Source organism: Nymphalis io, chromosome 6, assembly GCF_905147045.1.
Source record: "Nymphalis io chromosome 6, ilAglIoxx1.1, whole genome shotgun sequence".
Classification (NCBI taxonomy): domain Eukaryota; kingdom Metazoa; phylum Arthropoda; class Insecta; order Lepidoptera; family Nymphalidae; genus Nymphalis; species Nymphalis io.
Genome location: NC_065893.1, coordinates 1,500,044 through 1,512,678, shown reverse-complemented (window position 1 = coordinate 1,512,678; position 12,635 = coordinate 1,500,044). Strand labels below are relative to the sequence as shown.

Below are 12,635 nucleotides of genomic sequence, written 5' to 3'. Positions count from 1 at the left end.
AACACCTGTATATAATATACATAATTATACTTTAAAATATTTATTTTAATTATTTTCTAGCTGCTCAATTATTATTATTTTGTTTCTTGATTAACTGCATTTTTAATATTATGTAAATAGTATTATTTTTGAGAAATAACTATTTAATTCAATAAATGATGTAGAATAACTAAGAAGTCAATAGACTTTAAGTTCAGAATCGATGATAGTTTAATTGTTAATGTAACCTTATGAATTAAAAAAAACATATCAGGATAGTCTGCTTGAATAAATTATAAATTTACTGGTGGTAGGGCTTTGTGCAAGCTCGGCTGGGTAGGTACCACCCACTCATCAGATATTCTACCGCAAAACAGCAATACTTGATATTGTTGTGTTCCGGTTTGAAGGGTGAGTGAGCCAGTGTAATTACAGGCACAAGGGACATAAAATCTTAGTTCCCAAGGTTGGTGGCGCATTGGCTATGTAAGCGATGGTTGACATTTCTTACAATGCCAATGTCTAAGGGCGTTTGGTGACCACTTACCATCAGGTGGCAAATATGCTCGTCCGCCTTCCTATACTATAAAAAAAAATCGATTTCGATCGCTATTGAAATAACTGAAGAGATAGATGACATAAGTTGAACCGTGTGTCTTATGGCCACAGCTTACATTTACCTATTTCTCATAATCGTTTAATGAATAAAACTATAACGTCCTTTAAAGTTATAAAGGCGAAAGTGACTTTGTTTATTGGTCAGTTAATAAAGTCTTAACTATTCAATCGATCATAATGAAATTTTGAATACACGTTGTCAGAAACGTGTGAAACCACGGGAGGAAACTAGTCTTCTATAAACATGAAATCGTATTCCACGTGATGATTGATCCAAATTGAAACTTTCAGAAGCTTCATTATTATAACTTCTTGTTTAGAAGTTTCTAGAATTAATCAATATATTGAATTCCATAATGAAATTCTTACTGTAAACAAAAGCGTTTAGCTCAAGGGTATGTCATCTAATACTCTACCATCACAACTAAAAGCAATTAATTATTTCTTACTAGTTACCGCCGCCGGCTTTGTTTTTTAATTTATAGATAACTAATCCGTCCCATCTTCGCATGGGTAGAATAATGGGCTAGGGCTACATGGTATGTTTATATCGTAATCTTATAGATATAACTCTATTGATTTACGCGGTGTACGCCAGTAGAGCTACCAATCGTCATGATTTTTTCCGACATCTTCAACAATCATCATCAGCTAATTTACACAAAACATTAATACGTCTAAACATTCATCATGAATCATTTCATCCATTGTTGAAAACCGCATGAAAAATCGTTCACTAGTTTTTGAGTATTTCGCGTTCAGTCAGACAGACACGGCGGGGTAATTTGTTTTATAATTCGTAGTAATAGGTCAAATATTTACCGGAAAATAACTGAACGTAAGTGATCAGAACTTATTATTTGAAATCAACACTGTCGGTACATTGATGGAACTCGTTAGCTTGAAGGGATTAAACGATTACTTAATTAAAAAAGACTTTATAATAATTAAATCATAAAAAGAAAATTGATGGCTCACGTTAGTCAACGTCGGTGTTAACCGAACTGTACGGGGTGAAATCCTGCGAGCTTAATTAATGTTTTATACAACCATTTTGAATAATGCTCTCTTCCGCTAGGACGGCAATCTGACACAATTAGAGAGATAGCAGGCGCAGGACATTGGTTTTTCATGCTTTTAACTTCTAAATTAAGGGTATTTTATGTAAGTCATGGAAAAAAAAATTATATTAACAAAAATTGTTTGGATCTGAAGGCTTCTATGTTATACTATTAATTAATAAATATAAAAATCCCTGATGGCCCAATGGTTAGAAAACAGGTTTTTAACCGAACATCACGAATTCAAATCCAGCACGACTGTGTTTTCACGCAGTTAAAATTTATTTTTTATTCTTTGCTTAGGGCTTAGGAGAATGCCGTTATGAACTTGTATATTTCTGAGGAAATTCTGAAAATTTTAGATCCTTCAACATGTACAGGATTAGTGTGATGAAAATAGTTCCAAAATGTACCTATTATTTACACGAATCGTGATGGCCTACTGGCTACTGGTTAAAAGGGCTAAACTAAATTCAAACTCAGACAAGATTCACTACAGTTTTCTAGTACTTAATTCGTGTTCATAATTCATCTCAGAATATAGCAGCGAAACCAATATGTGTCTGATAATAGTCTGTTACATGTGCATCCAGTTATCCATTATCCCGCATTGGAGTAGCGTGGTCCTCAGACTTTCTCGTTAAGAGGAGTTGAGGCATTTTCTCAAGACGGCATTGTTGGGAAAATGTTTAAATAACCATCCTTACAATTAAAACTGAATAAACTTTATTGATAATCTAAATAACAACACGAAAGAGCAACTAATAGCAGCAATCCTCTCAATGATCAATTATAGTTCCGAATAGCTTAATGAAGTAATAAAACTGCTGTTATTTCTTCATTCTATATCAAAAGATAAGCGTCCATTCCACCAGCAACGAAATTCGTTCAAACTATTAATCAATCTAATTCATCCAAGCTTTCGTATTGCAAACTGAATGATATTGTTATACTCAGTTGTGACTCGGCTGCCTTACGGGTCGGACGTGTTGTCGGTGCAGTTCAAAGTGTACGAACCGCCAAGATATTGTTCTGATGACGTCTCGATATAATTGGTACAACCGTCATGTCTAAAGTCAAGGTAATCAAAATGATTCTAGCATTACGCTTTCGTTTTTATTTAAGTTTTGTTTATGCGTTAAGTAAATTATGTTTATAATGTCGTATGTTTAAGATAAATATATAATTTGTTTTGTTCTAAGACCTTGAAGAATCGTTTTAAATTGAAATATTTTTGTCAATTGATCGAAATTTAAATTGATAAATTCTGAATTTAAATCGACTAGTAACGCAACGTAACTAACGTGGCGTTAACTTTGAAATGATAAATATTCCTAAGACAGGGAATTATAAAATAAGATATATGATTATATTATTCTATATTGTATCCAATTTTATTCAAAAACTCAAAACTAGGATCCGAAATCATAATATTAATGAATTAATTTAATTGATTGGTCTTTTTTGCGGTATTTTCATGCTTTGGAAAATGAAAGGCGATTAATAGGTTTAGGTAATACTTAATTATTTCGAATATGAATTTCGATAAACGTAGGTACATAATGACAGTTACTAAGTGTCTTGCAATTTCGTCTGGAAGTAACCCTACTCCTTGTGCAATTATGTTGTTCGTATTCGGACAATTATAAAACAACGTGTTCTATAATTAAAATCTATATGTATTCTCTTAATCCCAATTAGTAATTAAATTCAAATAATTAAAGTATTTAACAATATTATGTTATAGCTATATTATCTCTTGATTATATTAGAAAAAATATGTTTTCTAATATAATTCTTATGAAAAAATATTTTAAGCAAAAATTTATTTAATGTAATAAATTTTAAAATACGAATAGAGGAAATGAGAGAAAATCTTTTAAGCCGAGTTTCTAGGTCAAACAGCCAAGCCGGTGTTATATTATGTTTGAACAGTTTTAATACGTTTGAAAACATATATAAAAGGTGCAAATAAACATTGCAGAGAACTTACTACGCTAGCTTTGTACGTAATTAGGTAAATATTAAGAACCTAGAAAGAATTTAGAACTTTAAAAAGAAATACTAGAAAATGTTATTTTAATGAATATCTTATATTCCTAACATATCCTCCAATAAAGTATGACAGTACCCAAGAACCAGTGACCAAGAAATCTTTGTCGATGACTTTCATACTGAACTATTAAAATAAGAATGAAAAGCGGAAATCAGACAAAATTTTAATTTTTACTTTTTTTTTTTTACTATTTCAAACTATTGCTGTAGCCAGTCAGTGCAGATGATGATGACGATAATGATGACGAACTCCGAACGATTTTGGCCACGGAAGGGAGAATTGCCTATATCCTATATAGGCTATAACGATCATAGCACAAAAGTGAGCCCAAACACAATGGCACCCTCTATTTTAACTTGCATAATCCGATGGTGCAGAAAATCTGACATCAGGCGAAAAAAGAGTAACGACTGAGTTTTTTGCCGGTTCTTCTCGGTAAAATCCACGTTCCGAACCGGTGGTAGCGCTTGACGATTCATAAGTAAAAATCTATTTAAATAAAAAATATTTTGTTTTTGATTTTGACACGACCGGACAGAGTCGTTTTCCGAGATACGGGAATGTGCACACTTTCAACACCCAGTCTCCAGGCTGCTATTGAGATGTCTTGTTACAGAGAAACCCAATAACCTTTTATCCGACCTGATGATTGCACCCAGGACCTCGTGATCTGCAGCCTCATATCTAGACTAAAGAGATAGTCAGTTTAATTTGTATATCAGCCGTATCGCACGGTTCCACGCGTTAAAGGGTTTTCACTACTTAGGTTAGGGACTTAGCTCGAAGTTTTTTATAATAAAATCAGTAAAATAATTCTAAGACAATATATATATATATATATATACATAGACTAGATGACTTACTGGTGGCAGGGCTTTGTGCAACATCGTCTGCGTAAGTACCACCCACTCATGAGATATTCTATCGCAAAACAGCATTACTTGGTATTGTTTCGGTTTGAAGGGTGAGTGAGCCAGTGTAATTGCAGGCACAACAGACCTAACATCTTAGTTCTCAAGGTTGGTGGCGCATTGGTGATGTAAGCGATGGTTAACATTTCTTAAAATGCCATTGTCTATGGTCGTTGGAGACCACTTACCATCAGGTGGCCCATATGCTAGTCCGCCTACCTATAATATTAAAAGAAAAAACAATATTTAACAACCACGACGGAGTATTGCTTATAGCCCGCATATAGTTTTAATAACGATAGCCGAGATTACTGAGCAGAATAGTTCAGATGCTGGAAACTTAGTCAATCAAGTTATGACTGCCTCGTTAGTCTAGTAATAATGTAAGGCCATAGACCCGAAGGTCCTGGGTTCGAATCTCGGGCCGGGCCAATAAAAAGTTATTGAGTTTTTCTGTCGAAAATTCTCAATAGCAGACCGTAGTCTGGAAGAGACACTCCAGTGCCTCGGAAAGCACGTAAAGCCATTGGTCCTGCGCCTTAACTCTTTCCGGTCGTGTCGGATTGCCGTACCATCGGATTATGAGAGCTAGGGAATAGAGAGTGCACCTGTGTTTTCACACTCACTTGTGCAATATAATATGTTCTGCACAGTTGGCTAATCTCTCTTGAGATAGGCCGCCGTGGCCGAAATCGGTCTGGAGGCTCCGTTATTAAATTATGGATTCTCCCTCGTTCTGTACAGACGTTAAACATTGCATTGTGAATTTTGATCAGTATGCTGCTCATCCTTAAAAACACGATAAGTGCATTTTTTAACAAACACATCCCGACTCTATGAACTAACCTACACTTTTAAAGAGTATGTATTTTGTGCGTTCTTGTTGCATTAATCAAAATTTAGATATTACCCAATGATACGTTTACGTTGCAAAACGTTACTTTCTGATCGATAAACATCGTTTAAGTATACTATTTCGTTTTACGATTCGAGCAATTGCATCATTCCATTTTATTGTTTTTAAAACAATGTTACATTTTATTGGAATATTTTTTTGACTTGTGTTATCCTAACTATAGTATTATAAGAGCGAACATGTGTTTGTTACGCTTTCACGTTTTAACTACTCAACCGTTAGTCATGAAATTTCGTAAACACAATTGTGCACCAAAAACGTCCTACTCCCTTACACGCGAGGAAATCCGGGCGCGGAAAGTAGTGTTGAAAAAGATAAAAAAAACTATAATACATAATTTATATAATAAAGACTATACATAGTTTAATATTTTATTAAATGGTAACATTCATATCTAGTTCATATCTGTAAGATAAATGTTTATATTTGCTTTTCATTATTCTCGGTGTGTTATTATTTTGCATGTTTGATTGTCTTTCATTAAAAAATGTTGAATTTTTTTTTTAAAGTATCTATTTTATTAGGTTTTTGTAAAATTGATTTTCAAAGTACCGAATAAACAAAAAGCGAGTTTTTTTTTTCATTGTATTTTCATCCCGTTCTGAGATCATTAACGAAGTCGTTATCTCTTTTTTTATTTACATTAAGGAATTAAATAAGAAGATGTATGTACTAATCAAAATTAAGAATAGAATTTTAGCAGCATCTCTCATTACCTTGGCGAAAAACGAGGGTTTGTTATATGTTTTAGAAATGTGTTTACACTCTTAGTTCAAGGTCGAAATGTATTAACTGTAAATGGAATAAAGATAAAATTGGAAATTTCTAATTTATCTGAAATTCATTTCAAATTATACCGAACAGACAGAAAAACATACAAGAAAGCGAGTTCATTAAAGTTACAGTGCTATTTTACAAAAATGGGGTAATTAAGTGTTAATTACAGTTTTATATTATTATATGTCCTGCCATTTTTTATCATATAGTATCTACATACTATACGATTCATTTTTTTGCGTTTTTTCTTAATGGAGTGTGGCTACAGACAAAGGAGGTTAAACTCAGGTGTTTTAACTAAGAATTAATAATACTTTTAGTACTGTATTACAACTAAGGGCTTCGTTGGTACTGAAGGTAGCTGAAAAGGCCACAGACCTTGAGGCCCTAGGTTGACATTTCGGAAAACACGAAAAGTTTTGATTTACCACCATATCTCTATCTACTGTGGTTTCGCGTCATCGATTTAAGAGAGTGAGAGAATAGAGCACTTGTGATATACATGCCACGCGCAGTTCCATTATTCCTGTTCAAATTTACCGACGAGTTTCGTATTTGTGCGTTCTGAATAGTCTCCCGGTGAAGTTTGACAATATAAAGTGGCAGCAACGAGTTTAAATTGAGTAAATTGTTAACGACATCGAAATCAAGTGAAATCTCGATGCTGATCGATGGTCGCTGCGATTTTCGATAAGGCGATATTTTGGAGTTATTGATTTGACAGTTTTAAAACATGTGAAAGTTGCGAAATTTATATTTATTTAGAGTCAATTTTGAATTATTGTTCGTTTACTCAAAATATGTCTTTAGGTTAAGTTTTTAAGAATTTTGTTTCGTGTTTATCGAAATGATGAAAATACGTAGTTATATATGCTATATACTTTGAATTTCGAGAATAACAAACATACCGCATGTTTTTTGAATAAAGAAAACGAATAATAAAATTTAAATTATTAAACCAACTTCAAGGATAACACAAGAAAATATCTCAATTGGGTTTCTTATTGAAAGGTTTTATCGCCCTGTCCTGAACAAGCCTATAGAATATAAACCAGGTGTTAGGTTACATAATATGTACTTTTCCGTATCCCTGGCAACGTGTATGCAAAATTTCATGATTATCTTATATTATATATACCGTAGCAGCCTGTGAATGTCCCACTGCTGGGCTAAAGGCCTTTCTCTTTTTGAGGAGAAGGTTTGGAGCTCATTCCACTGCGTTGCTCCAGTGAGGTTTTTTTTTTTTTTACGCTGGCATCCCCACGGGAACAGTGGGGGGGTATGTGGGGCTCGCCGATGTCCGAGGCGCCGAGTGCGCCCCGAACAACGGAATACCTTTTAAAAAACCAGCGGTACCCTTTCCGCCATAACGAGGAGCGCCACGGGATCGCTTGCGCACGCTGCCGCGACGCTCTGACGGGCGGCCTGCGTATAGTAGCAGGCCTCCTTTCTCTAGGGGGATTACTAGGGTACTGAGAACCCCCTATTCCCGGCGACGCCTATTGCGGCGGAGGGAGAAGGTGCGCATAACGCCTCATTCTTCTCCCCAGTCTTCTTCGGCGGAGCAGGTTTACAGCGGCGTCCTCTTCCCGCTCCCGCTCCGCGGCCTCCTTCTGCGACCTTACGTTTTCACAGAAGGAGACCATTTCCGACCAGCACTTATCGCTTCCTAGCATCGCATTGATGATGCTTGGCAAGGAGAGAACACCGCCGACAAGTGCCGCCAGCCTCTGGGGCCCCCACGCGGCACACTCCGTCAGGGTGTGTTCCTCCGTCAGCTTCCCCGTGCAGCCCGCCGATTTGTGGCCATCGACGCCGCACCGGAAGCAAAGCCCCGCACGTTCAGCCCTAGATGGACAGAGTGCCTTGGTGTGGCCAAGACCCATGCACTTGAAGCAGCGCAAAGGACGCTGCTCCAAAACGTACACCCTGGCTGAACTCCATCCAACCAGAAGACGACCGCTGTCAGACAGTTTTTTCACCACCGCTATCGGACATGTCACACGGGCCATACCCATGTATCCGGGTCCGCGTGACATCTCTCCGCACCTAATCGCTTAAACGGGGCAACTCCCCTCACGAGCGACAGTGCCGATTAACTTTTCCCTAGTGACGGAGTCGTCTAGGCCCTTAAGTCCACCTTCATTGTGGGACGGACAACGTTGGCCACCCCATCCAAAACCGTGCGGAGCTTCTCGGCAAGCTTTTCTGCTTGGTCCGACTGCGCCCTAGGCAGCTCCTGCACTCTGGCATCCGTCGCAGAGCGACGGACTTTAAGTCCGCCACAGATACCTAGGTCCTGAAGCTTTACACCCTGCTCGGCTTGCTCCAGGACGTGGGCATACGTGACACCCTTTACTTGCGCCTCCGGCTGCAATGCAGTGCGGGTTGGTGGAATACACATGTGACAGAATTTCAGTGAAATTAGACACATGCAGGTTTCCTCACGATGTTTTCCTTCACCGTAAAGCACGAGATGAATTATAGTCACAAATTTTGCAGGCCGGCAAGGCGGGGGCGGCTAGTGCAGGACATTCTTCCCGACTGTACTGGCCGCTGTCGCGTTTGGACTCTACTACCACTTACTAGGTGGAGTAGTCATTTGCCATTCCGGAAATATAAACAAAAAATTAACCACATGAAAATTCAGTAGTGCTTGCCCGAGCTTGAACCCACGATCATAGGTTATGATTCACGCGTTCTGACCACTGGGCCATCTCGGCGTTTTTTTAAACAACATAGAATGTTATTGTTATGTAAATAAAGGCTATAATCGTTTAAATGTTTGAAAAAAATAAATTTATATATCCAAATCAGTCTAGCTGTCATTATTTTTATCCTTAAAAAATAGTAAAGTAAGTAAAATTGTAGTAATTGTACTGTCACCAAATAACACAAAGTATTTGAGCAGAAGGGAGAAAACATAACAAAATATGATGTTTGTCCCACGCACATAACCAGTTGGCGGTAAATTAAATCGTGTAATGAATTAAAGCCTAATTTATAATGCAACAATAAAATCACTCGGCTTTATAAGTTATTATAAAGCCGAGTGGTTTTGTCTGCCCATACAGTCGTTTTCGAACCATTGAAAAAAAAAACAGTAATGAAAACTAGTCTTAGTTCAGAAACAAAAAACATATGTGAAAGTTATGAAAATAGTAAGTTCTTGCAAAATGTGAGTTAACTTGGCAATAAATCGAATAGTTCTAGACCTCAATTCCAGGGCCAAAGTGTAGGATCGCGTGTCACTTTCTCTCAATTGTAGCAATAATCTACTTAACCTCTGGGCGTTGACCCCTCCATTGCAAGATCAGGGCTGTCAAAAATTAAAAAATACACGCATTATTTTTTGAATGACTAAACCCTTACTTTTCAATATAGCTTTATTAGACTTATATTCTGTGGAATGATTTATAAAATTTTACAATTGTGTTGTAATATATTTGATTTATGATTGTTGTATCTTTTGTTTTGGCAGCCCTAAAGATACAGGCCCTGTCACAAGGGAATCGCAGCTATGTCATAACTATTTAGGTCAAAGGCTCGTTAATATGATTGACTGTGTGAACTTGGCTTATATCTGTATTAGCATCATCGATAACTGCTACTACTACTACTACTGAATAAATTAATATATATTATATAAAATGTGAAAGCGTGATTTTCAGTTTGTGTTAATAATGTTCGGACTCAAATAAACATAGCTGTTCGACACAGAGTTTGATTGTATCATGGAAAACGACAGACTCGAGACATCCATTCTGCATTCACTCCATTATATATAATATATAAAAAGGAAATATTTGTTTGCCACGTGTAGATTTACGAACTATATGACAATTATAATATTATTACTTTTTTTTATCCGACGACTCGGGAATCTGTTTTTATTTAATATAATAATATTATTTACAATAATATTGAATATTTTGGTATAAAGTAAAAAAGTAAAATAATGGACCTTAAATATCCCACTGCTGAGCTAAGGCCTCTTCTCCCTTTTGAGGAGGTTTTGGAGTTTATTCCACCACGCTGCTCCAATGGGGGTTGATGGACATGTGGCCAAAATTCATGACACATGCAGGGATGTTCACGATGTTTTTCTTCACTGCCGAGCACGAGATAAATAATATTAAGCATATGAGTTAGTGGTACTTGTCCAAGTTTAAACCCACAACCTTCGGTTACAGTGTTTTGGCCATAACATCTGGGTCATCTTAATAATACATTTTGATACAAATAGTGACAAAAAATTGTATAAGCACGAAAAGTGAAGATAGGAAATTATAACCGAATTTCATAAAAAACTTTTTTTATCTTGTATGATATTGTATTAGTATTGTAACAGTCCTATTAGTCTAGTGGCAATGTTAAATTCCTCTGATTCAAACTCCAGGCCAGACCAATAAAATGTTGATGAGTTTCTATTGAAGATTCGCAGCCTGGAGCCTGGAAGTTGAAAGGGTGTTCCCTTATCTCGAAAAGCTCGTAAAGCCGTTGGTACTGCGTATGAACTCTTTTTGGTCGTGTTGTATTGTCCCATCCCATGAGAGTATAGGAATATTCGCAATATTTCTTACGGCACCGCTTACCATTAGTTGACTCGTATGCCCGCCGACCTATTTTATATAAAAAAAATTCGCCATTGGCCATTTTTTTTGCCATTCACCATTTCGCCATTACCAACCTTCGAAACTAAGATGTGATCTGTGTTGTTGTTACACTGCCTCACTCACCCTTTTAACTGGTACACAACACTGATATACATGTTATGTAATTGCAAATAGAAGGTTGATGTTTTCTCAGAACAACTCAATCTGTCCTTAGGAAAAAGGAATGAATTAGGTTTAATTACAGTAACACGCGAGTCTACTCGAAGTATCCGGGTGTCGGTTAAAATGTTGCTTTTCTCTATTTTTTATTTCACGACGTGGAAACCTTTAAAAAGGTACTAAAATATTGCGATAGCCGTTTTGGCCACGGATCGGAGAGGTTGCATCATTTCGATACAACACATCCGCTACCCCTTTTCTTTTTCCGCATTTAAATAAATCAACTATTTATCTACAATGTATCTGCTTTCTGGCATAGATTGATTTCTGTAAATAAATAGATTATGTTTTTTTAAATTGTTAAACAAGCTAGCGGGTAAAAAACTTGATGGTACTTAGTTGCTGAAATATTCAGGTAATTCTAATATAATTTATTTTAGGATGCAGACGAACACGTATAATAAAACCACCTTATGATGATTTACCCTTCGCCTATAGATACTGGTATAAAACTTCAAAGCGCTAACACTATCAATTTTTGCAAACAAAAGGGTTTTTAAAGCTTATATTTATTTAAATTCAGCTTTTAAATACCTATAATTTTATGTGTAAGTGATGTGGATCATAATTATTATTAATAAATAGGTGCTACCTACCTAGCTAGGTTCACACAAAGCCCTACCACAGAGAGAATATTAATTTATTGTAATAGTCAGTTTTTTATTACAAGATTAAAATTAATTAAGGTTAATTTAATCATTAAAGATAATGCGTCATTTTAGCGCTGTCCTTTGTCAATCGTGGGAAATTACTTGACATGTCAACAAATCTTAAACGCTATCACTCAAGTGATTAAAACTCAATGCGAATTCAGTTTGAAAATATGCAGTAATTAAAGTTCTACGGCCTTACTTATAAACGTTGCTTAAACGGGTTTTACACTATCCTGAATCAGGGTCCCTAAACCCTTAGTAAGAGAGTCCCTAATCAGGGTCCCTAATAAGGGCGTCAGAGTGCACCCAGTCGGCCTTGCTTTCATAGTTTGCTTACCACCGTGCAGTGTATAAATACTTAGGGCAGTTAGGGCAGTTAGGGTTTTACCATCTGTTTAATTAAACTGATATCTCTCTATCTGTCATCATTGATTTGATATTCGAAAGAAGAAGACACAACATTGTTTAGCTAAACACTCGCTGAACAATGTTTATAAGTAAGACCATTAATCGATATTAAATTGTTGGCAGCTGTACAAATGATCAGACAATTATACATGAGATTTTTTGAATAGAAATGATGTAGAAGTCGCAGGTTATACCCTGACCTCTTGGGCTATTGTCTGCCCCACTCCTAAGCTTGACACTTCACTGGAGGGATAAATAGGAATTTTTAGTAATTCATTAAGAAATGGGCATTGCTATTACTATTTTTAAAGAATATAAGCGAATCAACAACTTGCCGTTGGTTAAAAACATATATATTGTTTGTACTACGTTTTAAAATAATACAAAAATATCTTCTTGTTTACATACACTTTTGTATACA

At 36.1% G+C, this 12,635-nt stretch overlaps 1 protein-coding gene across 2 annotated transcripts in view; it reads left to right on the top strand.

Annotated features, from left to right (window-relative positions):
- The first annotated feature begins 2,608 nt into the window (after window positions 1-2,608).
- The window catches only part of LOC126769126 (angiotensin-converting enzyme-like), a 47,981-nt gene continuing 37,954 nt past the window's right edge, over window positions 2,609-12,635 (top strand). For both annotated transcript variants that reach the window (XM_050487714.1, XM_050487715.1), the window contains exon 1: window positions 2,609-2,739. In XM_050487714.1, coding sequence (XP_050343671.1) covers window positions 2,725-2,739 — 15 coding nt within the window. In that variant the 5' untranslated portion in view covers window positions 2,609-2,724. The remainder of the gene's footprint in view (window positions 2,740-12,635) is intronic.